The sequence below is a fragment of the Plectropomus leopardus genome, chromosome 12 (genome assembly GCF_008729295.1).
Source record: "Plectropomus leopardus isolate mb chromosome 12, YSFRI_Pleo_2.0, whole genome shotgun sequence".
NCBI classification, from domain to species: Eukaryota; Metazoa; Chordata; class Actinopteri; order Perciformes; family Serranidae; genus Plectropomus; species Plectropomus leopardus.
Window position 1 is genome coordinate 29,990,790 of NC_056474.1, and position 20,898 is coordinate 30,011,687.

Genomic DNA, 20,898 nt, shown 5'->3' on the forward strand with positions numbered 1-20,898 from the left:
ATGGCACGCTGTGTTTTTTTACAAGCTACTTGGAAACTATGAAGTTGTTAATCTAAAATTATTAACAAAATATATTGTTGTAATTTTTTTTTTATTATTTTGTGTTTTTTTTTAATATTTATTTTATTGATATTTTTATTATCTGTTACGTGCTATGGGACTATGGATGTAAATTAGCTGTCCTGCTAACTTTGGTGTATTTACATTTTTATTTCATACTGATGTTCATTGATAAGCTGTGTCCCTTCTAAATAAGCATTAGATTAATTAATAAATATGAAAGTGTAACTGGGAGGATATGGCTCCTAAATTTGTCGTGATGTGATCAGCCAGAGAGGTGACGTATCAGCTGGGACGTTTCAGTTACAGTGTGGATTTTTCTGGGAATGGTGGCAACACGATGTCACTGAAAATAATTTCTCCCACTCTGTGTCCAGATATCCTTATGAACGTATAGACGGCAGAGTTCGTGGTAACCTGCGGCAGGCAGCCATCGACCGCTTCTCCAGACCGGACTCGGACCGTTTTGTCTTCCTGCTGTGCACGAGAGCCGGAGGCCTCGGCATCAACCTGACGGCAGCAGATACCTGCATCATCTTTGACTCAGACTGGAACCCTCAGAATGACCTGCAGGTACGAACCACACAGCGCTCTGCACTTTGCTGTGCAATGATTCTTCTTATGTGACATTTGATCTGTTGAGGCCCCGGCACTGTAGTGTCACGAGAATTGTAAAAAAAAAAAAAAAAAAAAAAAGCCATAAAAATTGTAAATGTAACCACTTATAGAGAATCAACAAACACACTCTTTATCAAATTAAAAGCACTTAAATTCAAAGATCTGATTGACTTCAAAAGAATTCAAATCATGTACAGAACTAAACATCATCAGCTATCTCATAACATCCAAAAATTGTTTCAAATGAAACAAAGTGGACATGATTTGAGAGGGATTTTTGTAATCAAGAAACAGTGAGTTCTAATGTCATAAATATTACATATTACAATACTACAGTCAAAGGTTTTAATAGCTTGGAATTGAAAACATGTAGAACATTTGAAAAATTACAACCTTTTTTTGCAATCAAATGTTTTTCTTTTGTAGACATCCATTGCACAGCAAATATCAATGAAGAGGTCATTCCTAAAAAGGTGATAACAGTACATATAATTAATGTGTAAAAGACAAAACTACTGAAATCAGACTAAATAAAAAAACAAAATAAAGCGATTTTTAAAAAAAAAACAACAATACTATATATTGAAGCGATATGAAATGGTAGAACAGGGAGGACTCTGTAAGATATGATAAAAGATTGGTAAGCTGCTTTTGATAGTGTGACTTTTGTGTAAGACTCTTTTTTAGAATATATAATTTTTAAATAAAAATTGTAAAGGGGGAAGTATTCACTCCTTTCTACTCCTTTTTGGACATGAAATACTTTTGTGTTTGTTAACTGAATATGTGTGATGGGCATTCCGGTGTCGTTTCTCTTGCTTATATTTTATTTTCCTATTTTATTTGGCATGATTGAAATAAAGATCTAACTCTATATTAGCTGCTAATGCTTCACTGTGCCATATCATTAGTCCTCTGCTATAACCTCACATATCCAGCTGACCAGCCTCCTGCAGAAGAACGCAGGCGTAAGCATTGTGGAATAATGTGTCTGAATGTGTGACTGCGTCCTCCTCCAGGCTCAGGCCAGGTGTCATCGTATCGGACAGTCCAAGGCCGTCAAGATCTACCGCCTGATCACCAGGAACAGCTACGAGAGGGAGATGTTCGACAAGGCCAGCCTGAAGCTGGGCCTCGACAAGGCCGTCCTTCAGAGCATGAGTGGACGGGAGAACGCCAACAGCGGGGTGAGGCTGGACACGTGACACACACACACATTCAATAAAAAGATTAAATACTTTGTTTGGAATAACGTTTTTCTTTGTGTTCCAGGTCCAGCAGTTGTCCAAGAAGGAAATCGAGGATCTGCTGAGAAAGGGAGCATACGGAGCTTTAATGGACGAGGAAGACGAAGGCTCAAAATTCTGTGAGGAAGACATCGACCAAATCCTTCAGAGACGAACACACACCATCACTATAGAGTCTGAGGGCAAGGGCTCCACCTTTGCTAAGGTGAAAAACAAAACACTAAACTATAACACTTTCTTTCTATGAAGAGCTCTTACTCAAATACAGTCTGTATATAATGTTTATGTGTGTCAAAATGATGTTTGTATAAGAGCGATCATCCAACATGTCTTCTGTTTGCAGGCCAGTTTTGTTGCAGCAGGTAACCGAACAGACATTTCTCTGGAGGATCCAGACTTCTGGCAGAAATGGGCCAAGAAGGCCGAGCTTGACCTGGATGCCATCAATGGACGGGTACGACATGCACACACATGAGCGCACACCTGTTAAACTGTACACACATACAGGAAGCACATGTACCTGCGACGTAAAATCCATGAACACAACTCAACTCAACTGACGGCTCCTGGGCCAAATCGGCCTCCAGTTGGAATGAAGAATGGTTATTCTTCATTCCCCATAAAAGTAAACTGATTTAAACTGGGATTTGTTTTTGTACTTTTAGTATACATAAGGTGCCAGAGTGCATAAAACAGCAGCAAAATAGAGCTTGTTTATCAAAAGGTTGCCAGTGGAGGATCCGCAGTACTCCCCCAACAGAGGTCCTAGTTAAACCCTAAATGTTCTAAAATCTGCATCTAAATAATCCTAAAGTCCTAGAAATATCTAAAAAATCCTAGAAATGTCCTAAAATCTCAGAAATGACTCAAAATCCTTTAAATGTCCTAAAATCCATGAAACGTCACAAGGTCCTATAAACATCCTAAAATCCTAGAATCGTCCAAAAGTCCTATAATGATCCTAAAATGTGCCAAAATCCCAGAAACGTCTCAAAATCCTAGAATTGTTGTAAATTTTTAAAAATGTCCTACAGTACAAGGAATCTCTGAAAATCGTAGAAATTTCCTAAAATCTTAGAAACATATGTGGGTGCTGCGACTGGCCCCTGACCTCCTGTCACTTTGCAAAAGGTGGCCCCCAAACAAAGCAAGTTGAGTATCCCTGCTGAAGAGAGACAGAGCGGAATCACAGTGTGCTCCTAAATAGTTGGTGTGCACAAAGTCCTGCACACACACACTGGCATACACACCCACTTGGTGGTGTCCCCTTATGGAACGAGGACTAGCAGTGATAATTAGTCGGTGCTATCACCACGAGTGAGGAGGAGGAGGAGGGAGAGCCGGTAAGATCAGGAGGGAAGCAGAGAGAAAGAGAGAGATTAATATTGACAGTTGGGAATCTCCTCTCTTCCTTAATTACCCATGTTTCCCTGCTCTCGTGTGTGTGTTTGAGCGAGAGAGAGTAAGCTGCTTAGCTCCACTTAACAGAGCGCAGATGCCTGGAGGGTACAGAGATATCACTTAGGCTAGTGCTCACACACACACACACACACATACACATACACACACAGTCACATTCTTCCACACCCATTGAGTGCTCTGCTAACAGGCATCTTTATATACTCGCTCTCCTTCCCGCTCTATATTTGTTCACGTTTTGTATTTGTGTATTTGTCCCTCCCGGTTTCTTCTTCTCTGCTCTCCCCGGCTGCCTCTCTTGTGGAGGGCCCTCCACTGGAACACTTAATCCAGCTCTGCGAGCGTGAATACGGGCCGCTCCCCTGGGATTTCTTATTGTGTGATGTTAAAATGGAAATGACTGCAGCGCTCTGTGATAATTGTGGAGCTAACTACTGCCCTGTTTGCGCATATTAATGGGATTGCGAGGGGAAAAAATCTAATTAATAGAACAAAAATGTAATTCATTAGACAACATAATTAATGGCAGTTTGTTTGAGCTGGGCAGAATTTTTTTCTCAGCATCAGGAGTGAACCACAGGGCTAAATATCCAATTAATCAGGTTTGGTACAGAAGACGCCGAATATCTACAGGGTTCACACTCGTCATAGAAGTCAGAATACACAAGTAATGTGCAAATAGGCCACTTCACAGGAGGGAGGCAGAAGGTGCTTTGCATATCGTTGTTGATGGATTTCAGGCCATCTGTAATTGAAACCAGGTTCTTAGTAAATAATAAAAAAAATGGGAAGAACATTGAAGTTATAAAACCCAGACTAAACATTTTCACCAACTTTGTCTCCAGAACACACTGGTGATCGACACACCGAGGGTGAGGAAGCAAACGCGACACTTCAGCAGCGTCAAAGAGGACGAGATGCTCGAGTTCTCCGAGCTGGAGAGCGACGATGACGAACCCAGCAAACCCTCATCCAAACCACGGCGGCCCCAAGACAAAACTCAAGGCTACCCCCGATCCGAGTGCTTCAGAGTGGAGAAGAACCTGCTGGTCTACGGGTCAGTCACGTTTTTCTACTCGACAACCAGATGTAAAACAATGTTTACCACTGGCTTTTACTTTGTTGTAGCTTTTTTTTCCCTTTTTTTTGTAGTACTTTTAAGCCGGCTTATGTCAGATCTAATTTTTCATACCTTCATACTTTCCGAAAATTTCACCAAGGTATACAGTATTTGACAGTATAAGCGTGCAGCGCTAACACACCACCACAACAAGTAAGATGTAAAAATCATGTGATTTTTCCCCTCTGCCTTCTCCCTGCACCACTAAGTGTTGCTGTGTCTTTCAGTTCAGCTGCCTGTTCCACCAGAGACTGAGCTCCGGTGGTGCATGCTGTGCACCACATACAAGGAGTTTTAATAGATAGAGGAGCACCCGTTTTGTTGACGGTTTTGAAAAACGGGGATTTCAGAGCCAATCAAAATTGACAGACAGTGTGTCAATATGCAGGATGAAAGGATACTGAAGGAATGACCTGCCCTACTCTCCCTATGAGTGGCTAGTACCCATTGCCTCTGTTGGTTGGATTGGTTAGGTTTAGGCAAGAGGAGTGTGATGGGTTAAAGTTAGGGTAAGAATGTCAGTGTAAGACAGTCAGAGGCAGACAGAGTGAAGGCCTTTGCATGATGAGTCTGTGTTATTTATTTATTTTGGTCCTAAATTGTTGCACGTCTAAAAATAAATAAGACCTCACATCGACTGATACCAGCATAAAGGGCATCACAATAGTCCAGGCGAGAGAAAATAAAAGCATGTGAACAATGCAAGGTTTCTGTGCGTTAACATTTTTGTAAATTTTTTCAGATGACATATTAAAAAAACGCATCCAAAAAAAACTAACTCAGTGTGCAAAGGCCATTCCTTCAGTATCTTAGGAAACACATATTTGAGTGCAGTCCTGCAAAAACACCTGGTCATCCTACCCAGATGTAGGTATTGTTCCCTTCAAACAGCCGGGCTGCTGGAAGTAGCATCATATCTTTAACAGACGTGTGTGGTACCAGTCACCATCATCATTAGTGTGTCTCCCCAAATGTATACAATAAAAAATGTAATTTAAAACCGTCATACAGCTTGTGGAGGTACTTCCCCATGAGCAGGTATGAAAGATAATAGCGCAACATTAACCCTTTAAAACCTGAGCAAATAGGTTTGACTTCTTATGTGAACATGGGGACAAAGCAAGAAAATTACCTGAAAATAAGCAAAAGAAAGAGAAATAAAAGAATCAATCTTTTTTTTAAATTTTCTTCTTTTTTTACAAAAAAAAATAATTTTCAGGTTGTTTTCTTGTCACCTTTTACTGAATTTTTGCATTTTGACGGAAATGTATTCCCATGTTGCTTTATGGATTTTTTTATCATGTTTTCAAAAAAAAACAAAACAACTAATTTGCTCAGGTTTCAAGGGTTACATACCTTGTGAAAGGCATCTCAAAGCAGTACAAGAAAACTGGTCACGATCCAGGTTTCAAGGTGTTATAGGATGATGGGTGAACAAACTTAACTGAAGGAGATAATTCAGTGTAAAAGGCAAAGAAACCCTCGTCAGGTTGTGGGTGTGAAGTCATGCCTCTCAGTTAAAGTCATACTCAGCTAATGTGTGTGCAAAAGAGCACACAAGTTAATGGATGCAGACCTGCTCACGGAGGGATTTAGTGAACAAATGCTCGCACTCAAGGCCATCAACACAGCAAGTTATCACACGCGCCTGTAAACACACTCAGGCACACAAACACACTTATATACACCGTGCAGGCTTATTCAAGTGCACACTGTGACCTTGCAGAGCACGGTGCTCACAGACTTTTTTTTTTTTTTTAAAGAACTACTGACATTCACTTTTTAGGCACCTCTACTAGTCCCCTATATCTGCCCAAAAAGTGACCGATAAAAGCACGTTATACTGCACCACAGAGGCAAAGTGACACACTTACCACAGACACTGATTATCAGGCAAGCCCGTCCATTTTCACGGCTGATTTGGTGTGTGTGTGTGTGTGTGTAAAAGAACAGTAGTGCTAGTGAGATGTCAGCGTTGTTATTGTTACAGTCTAGTCTCGTGGCCCGAGGCTGTAGGACACAAAAACACACTGTCTGACTGGGCCCGTCCTCCCTGCTCACTGCGCTGTTGTCTTTTCCCATCATCCATCTCTCTCTCTCTCTCGCTCGCCCTCGTCCACCATTTTACCCACGTCTAAAATCATTCCGAGTAAGACCGGTTGTCATGGTTCAGTGGAGATTTGGGAGCAGCACTGGAACATTTCTGAGTCGAGTGAGAGAGTGTGAGGGACACTGTCCACCACATCAGCCTGTAGGGTGTCTCACTGTCTGGAGGAGAAGGTGGAGTTAGGCTGTGGTCCATGAACACGCACAGAGACACTTGGTGGATCCAATTAGGGTGATGATAACAGTTAAGTCGACAGACTGGTAAAATGTATTTTGGAGTATAGAAAATTCAAACTTCAGTTTACGCTATGATTAGCATAGTATAGCGGAGATAACAAATTTAACTTTTAGGACTATGTTCATAAATTTGAGCAACTTTTATCCACTTCATTAAATATCTTGACTTAAAAAATAAATAATAATTCCAATTTAGAAATAATAACTTTAGACTGTTAGGGACTGTACTTAAGTTATCTGAGATGAGGTATGGCTGGGATGTGACTTCATCTATCTATCTATCTATCTATCTATATAGATAGATAGATAGATAGATAGATAGATAGATAGATAGATAGATAGATAGATAGATAGATAGATAAAGAGGGAGAGAAAGATCATGACCCTCCCTCCACCATAAATAACCATATTTCACAGTATGTGATTATGATGAATTGTGTGATTTTGGAGGTTTGAAAAAACAAAACAAAAGACATGTCATTAAGACCCACTTCAGGGTGGTGGGGTCCTGAGGATATTTAAAAAAAATAAAGAAAGAAAAGAAAAGTTGAATGTCCCTCCCCTAAGCCAAATCAAAAAACACAACTCCCTCTCTAGTGCTTGAAAAAATAGTGCCTTTCCAGTTTTGCACCATCATTTCCCCTCCCATAAATAACCAACAGTCCCTTAGTGCATGTGTGACAACATTAAATATATAAAATAGAGCTTTTCCACATAAAAATGTCTTACCATGACCAGAGCAGTTTTAACTATAGTGTTGAGTTGTTTACTCACATTATTCCAAACATGGCCAGCAATGCTAAAACCCAGAGAAAGCATTTAACCCTTTGAAACCTGAGCAAATCGGCCCGATTTCTTTCAAAAACATAAGAGGAAGGCAATGAGCAACTTGACTGGAAATGACCCAAAAATTGGCAAAAATGTATTAAAAAGTTATAAGAATATTGCCTAAAAATTTGTAAAAAAAAAAAAAAAAAAAAAAAAAAGGTAATAATAAAATGACCCAAAGGGGGGAAAAAAAGCTAAATATTGAAAGATGTTATTTATTCTTTTTTAAAAATATTTTGAATATATAGTTCTCATAATCATAAATATCAAACGTAATAGGCTGCGTAGATCCACAGGCTGACGGGGCCTTCCTTCTTTTTTCTCTGTGTGTGTTTAGTTGGGGCAGGTGGAGTGACATCCTGGCTCACGGTCGCTTCAAGCGCCCCCTGAAGGAGGCCGATGTGGAGACTATCTGCAGAGCGCTCCTGGCCTACTGCTTGCTGCATTACCGCGGAGACGAGAACATCAAGAGCTTCATCTGGGACCTGATCACCCCAAGTGAAGACGGCACAACCAAGACGCTGACCAACCACTCTGGTAACACATAAACACAGGACTTTATATATGTTGCATGAGCTCATATCGTCACAAAGCTATTCTTTGAAAACTAACTAACATGTTAAATCTAAAAATGACTGAACTAACTGTTCCATTTATGAGAATTTGAAATATAACAGACCGATGCATAACTCATAATTTAAATTAACAATCTCTCCAAAAATATTTGGAGTACATATCAGAGTTTGCCTTTGGGTGGATGAGAAAGAAAGAGTTCAGTTGGGTGGTAATTAAGCCCCTTTCCCACCGGACAAAAACCCCCGCTAACATTTGTCTTTTTTTTTTGTTTGTTGTTCACTTCTGGGACAAAAGACTCTGCAGTAGTCATGGGTATTTATCGACCCCGGTTCAGATCAGGAGTGATGCAAATATGACATCCTGATGGACACGCTTTTATTTTCAACCTTTTATCCAGAGTGATGCTGTAACACACCACCACAAATTAAGTTTGTCTCTGTCCAAGCAGCATTCGATCCAAATTAGTCTGCACCAAATGTGAAAAAGACTGAATTAAGTAACAACAAAAAAGAAGTGACATTTTCACAAGCCTCCATGCTGTTTTCTACTGTTTATTAACCATGTTTTTTTAGCACATTTGTGATACAAACTATGACATGCCAGAAACAAAAAACAGAAAGGCATACTAGTGTTTCCCACAGAATTAGAACGTATGTGTGGCAGGAGCCTTTTTATCCTGTGTACACCCGTCTCTTAAAAAAAAAAAAAAAAAAAATCTGTTTCCCCTCTGTAAATTTGGACGTTTTTGTGGGTTTGTGAACTCTTTAGTTCAGTCAATCCGGTCTGAGCTGATCAGATCAATGGATGAGAGGAGCAGCTGATGAAGTAGAGAACTTTTAGACCCAGCACAACAAACAGTTAAGTTTCAGTTTCAATGCGCCTCGCAGTCTGCTGTGAATACGTGAGAAATCCTGCATACATAATAGCTGTGGAGCTGTGTACATAGCTCTGGTCTTCTGGCAAATTGAAAGGAGTCTGTTGGCTATTTTTAGAGGGTTTTCCCTTGTTTAAAAAAACCTGCAAATACGTACTAATTCTGGTGGGAAAGAGGTATTGGATAACTGAATTCAGCAATTTATTTGTTTTGTTTTTTTTTTTATTCAGTTGGCCAAGTTTTGGTACATGTGGGAATGTTTGACTGAGGTTTACAGGTTGTCATTTGCAGAAGCCCTTGAGCATTGTCTAAGCGCCCCCTCTCCATCGCTATCCAGGTCTCTCCACCCCAGTCCCTCGGGGCAGGAAGGGGAAGAAGGGGAAGCCCGCAGCCCCGCCTCCACAGACCCCACGAGCTGATTGGCTGGCCAGCTGCAACCCTGACCACTTACTGCAAGAGGATAGCTACAAGAGACATCTGAAACATCACTGCAACAAGTAGGGCTTTCTCTCTCTCTCACACACACACACACACACACACACACATACAAAATGCTATCCAGCCTCTTGATTTTGAATTTGCCGTTTGCTATTAACAGTGCATGATCTGGTTAGTAGTTAACCCTTTAGCGCCTGGATTGATTGTCAGTTTCTTTCGTGCTGCATTCTGATGTCTTTTACCAGCATTTTAACCTCAAAAACCTAAGAAAATTGGCTTGATTTCTTTCAAAACATAGGAAAAAACAAATAATAAACTACTTAGCAAGAAAGGTCCCACAAACTGCCAAAACTTGTAAAAGGTGACCAAGAAATGACCTGGCAATTAGCTGGGGGAATATAAGAAAAAAAAAAAAAGAAAATGTCCAGAAAATTATATTTGTGATTTTCTTAATTATATATTTAAAACTATGTTGAACTTTTTTTTAAGTTATTATTTTTTTAGCACTGTCTTGAGGTCATTTTCTTCTTCTTTTTTAAACTTTATTTCCCCCCTTATTTTCAAGTAATTTTCTTAATATGTTTTAACTAATTTCTTGATAAGTTGCTCGTTGCCCTCATGCTTACTTACTCATGTTTTTGAGAGAAATCAAGACGATTTGCTCAGGTTTCAAAGGGTTAAATCAGTGCTCATGGAAACCAAACTAATGTGGATGAACGGAGTTGTGGCTTTAAAATCTGGATAGTGGCAGGTGCGATGGTTTGAGTCTTCAACCGTTAACACAGAACAACTTTAACCAAGGCACCAAGCTCCCTGTCTTCCTCCTCTCTCTCACACACACACACACACACACACACACACAAACACAAACACACAGACACACGCTCGTTTGCTCCGTGGTCAGCTTTCTCCCCTGTTGTCAGGGAGATATGCTTCAATTCCAAGATTTTTTTCTCTTCTTGAGGGAGAAGTTTGTTTGTTTGTGTATGTGTGTGTGTGTGTGTGTGTCTGTGTGTGTGTGTGTCTGTGTCTGGCCACGTGCCAGGCCAGGTGCTAGGCAGGCAGACCTGTTGGAAGTGGGTGAAAGACGTACACACACACATACACACACTTGGGGGTGATTATGTGGTGCCATCTGCTAGGCTGGAGCACAGCGTTGTGTGGCTAATCAGGCCTGGCACATTGATGGATGAGCTCACACAGGCTGCCAACAAACACACACACAAACACACACACACACACAGCAACTTGTGATGCCATTGATGCACAAACACACACACTGCAGAATGAGTTGCAAGTGACTGTCTCTCTACCCTCCCCCCGTCTTCACTGCCTCTCCAAACTTTGTCTTCCCTCCCTCCATGCTTCGCTCTCTGTCCTTTCAATTCTTCTCCTCTCTGCTCCTCCCACTTATCTCCTCCCCCCAGCTCCCCTCTTTGCCTCCCCTCCTCTGTCTTCTGCTCCAAACGCTGTTATTGGCATTAAATTCTGGTGGCAAATCTGGTGACAAATGTTTACAGTGAAGCAGATCTCCCAGATAGCAGTATTTCCAATGTCAAAAGATCAAATCTGACTCTCGGTCTTGAGCCACGACTGAAATGATTCATTTCATTTGGGGAGACGATTCTGAGTGGGAACATCTGTAATTTGTATCTAGAGATGATGACCACCTATTTGACAGCAGCTGTAGAGAACGTTGAGTCCCAGTAATGAATTGCAGTTTGTGCAGCCACTTTTTCAAGTTAAGAAAACATTTGCCATCTTAAGAGTTCCATCCATCTAATGTCATCTGAGAGTTTTAGATCAGAAATCCAAGATCATCTTCACAATTCTCAATAAACTGCACCTTTCCATTTCTGTACAGCGTGTCCTCCTGTAGGATCGGCTCCCCCTCTGGTTAATGAAATATGTCATGTAAGAGGCATTCTAAGGGACTTTTACAGATAAGCTGGAAATTCTGCTGCATTCTTGTTTTTACAAATGAGTTGCACTTGATGATCTGGATGTCACTTAGGGGAGAAGAACTGGGCTGACTCTGACATCTTTACAGCCAAAACAATTATTGTTTATTGGTTTGTAAATCATCATAATACAATTCCTCAACAATGTATATAATTGAATAATCGTTTCCAGCAAAATGTTCCTCAGTTCTCTATTATTAACCCTTTGAAAATGAGCAATGAAAGAAGAAATGGCTCCAAATTAGCAAGAAATCAGTGCAAAGTACAAGAAAATGACTTGAAAATTAGCTGTTGGAAAACAACCAATCAGAGCCGTGGAGTCTCTAACACAGAGAACTGCTGAAGGATGACTTCACCAACTTGACTTTGTTTTGCAGGGTGCTGCTGAGGGTGAGGATGCTGTATTATCTGCGACAGGAAGTCATAGGCGACCAGGCCGAGCGCATCCTGGAAGGAGCTGAATCCAGGTTAGTAAACTCCTCTATCAGTACCTTAATTTTAACTTCTCTTTAACCGCATCTTTCCACGCTACAGAGAACTGATTCCAACACAGGGGGCTATTTTATTCCTTTTAATTCCTTCAGCCTTTTGCTTCTCGTTCACTTCATGTTCATCTGGCGTAGTCACACTTTCTCTCATAGACATCTGGAGAATTCTGGTTTGCACAGTCGTAAAAAACTGGGAAAAGTCATGGAATTTGTAAATGGAAATTTCCAGGCCTGGAAAAGTTTTGGAAAACTAAATATACCCTGAAAGTTTTGAAAAAGTCATTGAATTTTGTTTCACAAACCTGTACAGTAACACGATTTGTTCAAAGACTGTTGGAAAATTGAAAATCCAACAATAATATCTGTTTTTAAAGTTCCCAGCTCCAACTGTGATTTTTTTTAAAATGCAAAAAAAAAACATTTTAAAGAAAAACACCAAAAATTTGCCAATTTATTAAAAAATTTTCAACGAATAAAGAGGCTATTTCTTTTTCTCTTAAAATTCCCTAAATGTTTTTGAAAAATGACATTGCCAATATGTTTTCTTTTAAAGATCACCACATTTTTCATATAAAAAGAAACAAAACAAATACAGAAAAAAAGCCTTTTTTGTTTAAAGAAATCATGCCCTTGAAGTTTTTTTCTTTATATCAGTAATAAAATAATACAAAATGCAGCCATTCAAAGTTGTATGCCCCTTCCCTAAAGCCCTTCGGTTATATTAAAATATTAAATTCTAATCCTGTTCTTAATTAATTATTTTTCAAATAATATACATTTTTAAAAAGCTGCTATATAGTAATGGAAAAACAAGCAATAAAGAGTATGTATGCTCTTAAAAATTAGTCTTAAATTCAAGTTTATTGATAATAAAGTGTATGAACCCTGAACAATAACATCCACCCTGTGCAGTAGAGTAATTTCCTTGAATCATATCCCATTGTACTAGGTGTTTACATCAATGGAAAGGCTTTCATGCATTGGAAGCATCATGAAAGTGAGTTGAAAGCTGGATATTTATATGAATGTGTGATGAATTATTACTGGAGTGTATTTCGGTATGTTCTAGTGGCCTCTTTGGCAGACTTCTCTCTATTCTGACAGATACAACACACTTACTTCATCTGGGGGAAATTAGCTTTTTTATCGCAGTTTTGACCCATTTGGAGTTGGGTTTTTTTTTCACATTTTGACGAGCTATTGCTTTTCGTCATTTGGCTTAAAGTGGAAGGTTGTCGATGTGAAGGTTAACTCCGCTGTTTTCTTCAACTCCTTCACTGCTTCCTCCATCTTTTCCTCTCTGTCACACTGCACTTTTCTCACCATCTGTCCATCTCTTCCTTGTCTCTGCAGTCCACTTTAGTCTCTCATCATCTCCCATCCCCCTCTCATCACCCTTTCACCCAGATGTGATTGCATTTATAATGTGGAGCACGTGCACTTCATGTTGATCTCCCTCCCCCCTCCTTCTCAGTGGCTACTGTGACAGACCCGTGTGTGTGTGTGTGTGTGTGTGTGTGTGTGTGTCAGCGCATGCCAGACGCGAGCATACGGGGTGCCATCGTGCCAACATATGCCAGGGGGATTTAGCATGCCAGTCTTGGCGCGCACGCGTATGTGTGTGTGTTGCCAAGGCCGGGCATGCTGCTGTTTGCAGAGATAAGGGACTGTTTCCCCGGTTTCTTCTCTCCTCCTGTCACCCTCTGTCTTTCCATTGTGTATTGTACCCTTTCTCTCCATAACTAGCTGGAAACACCATTTTCTACCTTCTTTCGTCCATAATGGAGGATTTTCTTCTTCTTCTTTTTTTTTTGGTACCACAACATAGAACCCACCCTGCAGAAACGTTGCTCGTTATCACTGTTCTCAGTTTGTCATTTACATGCAGGAAGAATTCTGTTTTTCACCAAAAAAAGGTTTTTGGTGGTTGTATTAAAAGAAAAGGGTTCAAGCAAAACCTTCAAGTAAAACAGAGACAGAACTGATGGAAATAAAGTAAAAATTAGATCATGGGATAGAGGATGGTTAGCATGTGATAGTATTTGTGAGTTCCTGTTAAGGATGCACAATATTGGATTTTTTGCTGATATTTAATATGCCTTTATAAAACACTATTTTTATTTTGCAGATAACCGATATCAAGATATATAACTGCCTTTTCCCCACCTAATTTAAGTGATCAAGTATCCTCTGCAGTTGAATTAACATCATATTTATATGCATATTGTGATGGCCCACCAGCAGATGGAGACATAAAATACAGTTAAAACAGGGTTTGGATATCCCCAACCCCTATCATATAATATATTATCATATAATATCATTCTCTGGCTTTAGTCTTAACACTGAACTATAGGGCTGTCCCCTGAAAGTCAGATTTTCAAATCATCAGTCAGAGATGCCAGTGTGCTGTGCAGTGTACTTCTGGGGGCATTTTGGTCCCCAGATTTTGCTGCAGAGTGAGCGCTCTGGACCTTCACACACTTGGTACAAGCTGCTTCTGACCTGCAGGCAGCGTCACGGAGGAGGAGAGATGAGAGACATTGGGCTTAGAGGTGGTAAACTTACAGCTCAGAGCAACTTAAACCCATACAGTCTCTGGCTTTTGTTTGATTAAGTGTCGGCAAAAAATTGTTATTGATTTGTTACACATTTAGGGCTGTTGTTAGCGCTATTCACCTTCTACTATCTGACGTGAACGCTGCTGTCACAGTGAACGTCCCGTGTAGCCTGATCAAACTTTGTAAAAAAAAAAAAAAAAGCAAAAAACCAAATGAATTGTTGGGTAATTAAATTGAACAGCCATAACTGATTCGAATGACATAACTCTGAGTTAGGTACAGCCCTGCTAAAATCCGACGTTGTCTTTAAGACCCAGCAGAATGAAGTTTCACTTTTAATGTGCCTAATGTTCTGCTGCGCCATCTCTGACACAAGCACAGAACGGTATACAGCGTATATTCCAATAACGCTCCTAATTAATAGTTCATTTTCAAAAATCTATATGTAGATTTACTTGTGGCAGAGCACCTTTAAATATTTTGGATACTAGTTTTTATCTCTGGTTGGCAGCTGACGGCTTTTACAATCTGATTACAACACAAATGGCTCATAATCTGATTTCTGCCCTCCTTTTGTTCCTTTTCCTGCTCTGAATAGAAACAGTTGAATTGAACACACACACACACACACACACACACACACACACAGTTTAGTTTGAGCACCAGTGACGTGATATGTTTATTTCTGCCACAGTGAGCTGGATATCTGGATCCCCCAGCCGTTCCACGCCGAAGTCCCAGCCGACTGGTGGGACAGCGAGGCAGACAAATCCCTACTCATCGGCGTCTTCAAACATGGTAAGAAACCCACCGCCCGGCTTCCTGCACATACAGATCTGCATCTTCCAACATGGCAGCACATAACGCACATACACGGTGAATACAAAATGAACATCACACGCCCACAGATAACATGTCAGCACCTTCAGACACACCCGAGCGCCTTCCAACCCAGTAAGCATCATGCAAGCAGTCACACACACATCATGCTGAAGCCGGGTGAGGGCATGCACACACAAACACATCCCACCCACTTCTGCTGCCACCGGTTGATTGGTGTTGCTATGGCGATAGCGATATGCAGCTGGCAGGCTCAGTGTGCTATCGGGAGTGTGATTGATGGCTAGTTTCAGCACAAGCTACCAGCAAGTAAGTGTGTGTGTGTGTGTGTGTGTGTGTGTGTGTGTGTGTGTGTTTGTGTGTGTGTTTGTGTGTGTGTGTGTGTGTGTGTGTGTGTGTGTGTGTGTGTGTGTGTGCACGTGCGCGCTCTTTGCAGTTGGTTACAGGTGTTAATGTTACAAATAGTAACAAAAGCTGATTTCAAGGTTAAAATGACAAATTGTTTCCTATCTAACTGTTAACGGGGTTATTTGCATCGTCATGTGGGAAAAGTGGCGTGTATCTCAAAGTGAGCCACCTTTGGGTGCTGACAGGATGTGACTCCAAGTGACAGAGCGACCAGGCCGAGTCGTGTCTACGCGCTGCGGATGGAGACCCTCATTCATATTAATTTGGCATAATTGTCATAATTTTTCCATCATTGCCACCCTCTATGATTCAATTACGACACATGCACGCCCGCACACGCGCGCACACACACACACACACACACACACACACACACACACACACACACAAAAACACAAGAGTACAGGAATACAAACGGGCTCACCCATAGTTAATCATAATCCTCATTCACTAGAGAGGCCCTTGGGGTTGAGGGGACTAACGCACATCCACACACAGTGAGCTTTGTATGCAGACACACACACGCAGGCACACAAAACAATGCGTCACACACATACACACACACACACACACACACACACACACACACACACAGAAAAGTGATGGCCTGTAAAGGCCCCGATGATTAACGTTTGGCTGCAGGCACAGAGCTCCGTGTGTGTGTGTGTGTGTGTGTGTGTGTGTGTGTGTGTGTGTGACAGAGAGACGGTTAGGAACAATGCGTCACGTCTTTCCTAATTAAAATGTGATGGAGAGAGAGGGAAGGAGGGATGATGGAAAGGTTGAAGGAGAGTGTGGCAGTGTGCTGCGTGTCACAGTGGCCCTCCTTGCTCCTCTCCTCCTTCCTCTTCTCCTTTCTGCCTTTTCTCTCCTTTTTTTCTCCTCATCCCACCTGCTCTTCTGCATTTATTTCTCCCTACTTCCTTTCACCTACCCTCCTCTCTCTCCTCTCTCTCCTTCACTGTGTGTCTCAGTAGGATCTGCACATTCTAATCTGTTCTGCTTGAATGCCCCTAACGGACAAACACACAGACACACACACACACACACACACACACACACGTGCATGCACAGTTTCTCACACCCACTAGCTCACTTTCACAGACGCCATGACACACATACTTTTCCCTCTTCATTCTGTCCCCCTCTCTATCTCTCTCTCTTTCTCTCTCTGACACAAATGAGCACCTGCAGGCTCACTCGGATACACACAGTATACACACACACACACACACACACACTGAACGGAGGCGAGTGTACATACACACACACACACTTGGGCTGTCTGTCTTGTCAGCAGCTGGCTCCTGGGGTCTGCCCTTCTGCTGCTGTTTTTGTCTACTCCTTCATTTAATATTGGATGCTGTGTGTGTGTGTGTGTGTGTGTGTGTGTGTGTGTGTGTGTGTGTGTTAAACAGAGTGTGTGTTGGACCATGTGGCATCAGGTCTGTCTAGGAATGAGCTAGAAAGCACACTTTTTTCCTCCATCCTTTCTTTCTTCGTTTGTTTAGCGTGCGTGTTGACCAGTAGCTTAAGTCTGTCTGAAACTCCATCCATGTGTTCCTGATAAACCCTTTAAAACCTCAGCAAATTGGCTTAATTTCATTCAAAAACATGGAAAATGGGCAATGTGTAACTTAAAAAGAAATTATTAAAAAATTAGCAAAATAAAGACAAAAAGTTAAGGAAAAAAAGGAAATGATGTGAAAAAGCTCTTAAAATGATAATAATATAAACTTCTTTAAAATGATTTTAAATATATAATAATGATGTTTATAAATATAGTTTTTTGGAAATTTTTCACTATCTTTTTTAAAAAAAAAAATCCTGAAGCTACTAATTTCTTGCAATTTGCGGAACAGTTCTTGTCAAGTTGCTCGTTGTCATTTTCCCCCCATGTTTTCTAAAGAAAGCAATCCAATCTACTCAGGTTTCGAAGGTTTAAATACTTGTGGGAGCATCTGAACGTAGAAAAGTGATGTCCACATTATAGCCCCTGCTCTTCCAGAAATTTATTCCAAGCGTCTGTATTTTTCTGTTCTTTTTCTTCTCAGGCTATGAGAAGTACAACTCGATGCGAGCTGACCCCGCCCTGTGTTTCTTGGAGAGGGTGGGCATGCCGGACGCCAAGGCTATCGCCGCTGAGCAGAGGGGCACCGACATGATGGCAGATGGCGCCGAGGGGTAAGAGAGCAGGCTTTACTAACAAAAAGCAGCTTCTCCGCTCCCCCTATGCTCTAGTGTTATTTGCTGTTTTCCATCTCTGTCTGTGATTTGATATTTTTAAGCCTTTTTCCTGTCTCTCCCCCTTTCATTTGCTCTCAATTCTTAGCTCTGAGCTGTGTTGATGGAACAGAACAGGAATCAAAAATAAATATTTTCCTCTTACCTGTTGTGTTATTTATCAGTCTAGATAGTTTTGGTGTGACTTGCAGAGTGTTGTAGATATCGGCTGTAGAGATGTCTGCCTTCTCTCTAATATAATGGTACTAGTTGGCACTCAGCTTGTGGTGCTCAAAGCACCAAAAAAACTCAACATCAGTGTCTCTTTCCAGAAATCATCACCTAGTCGCTCAAGATAATCCACAGACCTTGTTATAAGCAGTTTCATGGAGGAACTATTTTCTTTATTTTCTGCACATCTATACACAGATTGAAGCATGCATCTACTGCTAGCTCACCTAGCACCACTGAGCTAGCTAACATTACAGCTGAGACGAGGAAGACGCCATGTTTACATCTGTGCTGTCATGAGCAGGAGCCTCTCGTCCACGAGTAGATTCACACTTCCCTCTGCGTGGTGATACAGTTGATGGTTGCAGTTCAGTAGAAAGAAAATGGTTTCTACATGAAACTGCTCATAACAAGATCTGTGGATAACCTTTAGTAAGCAGGTCATGATTTCTGCAAAGATACATTGCTGTTGAGTTTTTTTTAATGTTTTTGTTTTTTTTTTTGGAACTTTAACAACCACAAACTAAGTGCCATTTAGTTCCATTATTTAAGTGAGAAGGCAGACTTCTCTACAGCTGATATCTCCGTCACTCAGCAACTCACACCAAAACTATCTAGAATTTGAAACAGCACTACAGGTAAGAGACAAAAAATTTTCAGCTTTATTTTTATTGTTAGTTCTTCAAATATTTAAAGTGTAGATGACCATTTTGTGAAATGTAATGCTTCCATGAAATTAAAATCTTGAATTCCTTGCCTGCACCCCCCTCAAACCTCTACAGTGAGGACGAGGATCCAGAGTACAAGCCACTGCGAATGCCTTTTAAAGACGACCTCGACGACTTCACCAACTCGCCACTGGATGACAAAGATGACGCTGGGGAAGGTGAAGCTGAAGGTAAACTTTGACTTCATAGGGAAAGAGAGGGAGAGGGTTAAAGGTGTTTTCAAAGTACAATAGTTTTATTTTAAAGAATATGAACACAGTTTTTGTGTAAATGTGGGCTTTTTGAGGGCAGAAGATGAGAAAGTGTTTGAGGAAATCAAACCGTGCAATTTCCTTAAAAAATATCCAAAACAACAGTCCTATACAAGGCTGCAAAAATCTCAGCAGCCCATTTTAAATCCTTAGCGGTTACATAAATATGTGTGAGCAATAACAAAAAGTAGTTCTCTGAAGTAAAATAGAGAGACGTTAATGTTGTTGTTTGAGATTCAGGTTCTAATTCCCAAAATATTGAACAAGTGACGTAATGACTCTGCTGACTAGGTGTCTCCCTGTCTTCTCTGCTCTTGTAGCTAAATCGGCCGAAAATGGCCAAAGTGTGTCTGCTGTGGCCGGAGCTTCGGGCTCCAACGAGCGACTATATTGGCCGGCCGCCTCGGCTCTGACTGCCCGTCTGCGCCGCCTCATCACGGCCTACCAGCGCTCCAACCGCAGGGAGCAGCTCCGCCAGGAGGCCCTTAACCGGCCCGACGGCCGCAGACGACGACGCAGGGAGTTCCTGCCGGCCATGGGCATGGTTACCGATGCAGCTGGAGGCGGAGCGACTTACATCCAGGACGGAGCGGGGGTGTTCATGACAGAAGGAAGCCCGTATCTGGCTAAAGGCGGTGCTTACTTTGCCAAAGGTGGGCAGTTCATGCCAGAGGCGTCACCAGTGATGACCGCCAGCTCCCTGATGACTGATGGAGCCATGTACTACAAGGAGAGAAGACAGAGGTACAGCTGCATTTAATGTCACATAAATCCATGGTTTATTCAGCATGTGCGTATGTGGATATATAATAAATATGTATTATTGCTAACTTAAATCATGTTTTAGTATTTGTAGTTGAACCTTTGCTCACACATTATTTTCTCTGCCAGATGGACTCGTCGTGAGGAGGCTGACTTCTACCGTGTGGTGTCCACCTTTGGAGTTGTCTTTGACACCCAACGTCAGAAATTTGACTGGGCACAGTTCAGGGCTTTTGCTCGACTGGACAAGAAGACAGATGAGAGCTTGGAGAAATATTACTATTCATTCATCGCCATGTGTAAACGGGTCTGCAGGATGCAGGTCAAGACTGAAACAGGTCAGAGGAAACAGATATTGCTTTGGGTTAATGGGATAGTTGAGGTTTTCTGAAGTGGGGTGTGTATCCATAGACAGCATACCAGGGTCTGAAATTAACATCCGCAAAGTGCCAAATGCAGGTAGATTTTCCAATTGCTGTTAAAATCTCAGAGGGCAATCCACCACACTCGCAGGTGAATGTTTGTATCAAAATAGTCATATGTGAGTCACTGCCATGCTTGGGTGTCATTTAAAAGCACCCAACTCTGCTGCTCCTCTGCTCTCTGTGTCCCAGACACACACACACCTGCACCAGTGCAGCAGAACCTGGCCATCTCAAGCTCTGCTCGTTTTGCTGCACTTTTTACTGTACGGGACATCAGCTGATCCTCTAAACTGTCACCTGCCTTCAGTGTGCTGCTAGCTAGCACTGCACCCACACATGAAGGTTATGAAATATTAACACGGAGGCCCCATAGTTTGAACCAAAACAGCAAACTTCTTTTGCGTCTCATCATCAAAGGCAGCACAATAGCTCCACTTCTTCCGTTCTTACCTTTCACAATAAAAGCCCTAGACAGATGCACTGTATCACTGGAAAGC

At 41.4% G+C, this 20,898-nt stretch overlaps 1 protein-coding gene across 1 annotated transcript in view; it reads left to right on the forward strand.

Moving 5' to 3' along the window:
- The window catches only part of chd7 (chromodomain helicase DNA binding protein 7), a 93,953-nt gene that overhangs the window by 61,393 nt on the left and 11,662 nt on the right, over window positions 1-20,898 (forward strand). Inside the window, exons 19-31 of the mRNA XM_042497549.1 lie at window positions 438-633; window positions 1,698-1,865; window positions 1,951-2,130; window positions 2,269-2,379; window positions 4,190-4,401; window positions 7,973-8,172; window positions 9,423-9,582; window positions 11,862-11,951; window positions 15,228-15,331; window positions 17,836-17,965; window positions 19,018-19,133; window positions 19,535-19,958; window positions 20,106-20,314. Of these exons, the coding sequence (XP_042353483.1) occupies window positions 438-633; window positions 1,698-1,865; window positions 1,951-2,130; window positions 2,269-2,379; window positions 4,190-4,401; window positions 7,973-8,172; window positions 9,423-9,582; window positions 11,862-11,951; window positions 15,228-15,331; window positions 17,836-17,965; window positions 19,018-19,133; window positions 19,535-19,958; window positions 20,106-20,314 (2,300 nt within the window). The remainder of the gene's footprint in view (window positions 1-437; window positions 634-1,697; window positions 1,866-1,950; window positions 2,131-2,268; window positions 2,380-4,189; window positions 4,402-7,972; window positions 8,173-9,422; window positions 9,583-11,861; window positions 11,952-15,227; window positions 15,332-17,835; window positions 17,966-19,017; window positions 19,134-19,534; window positions 19,959-20,105; window positions 20,315-20,898) is intronic.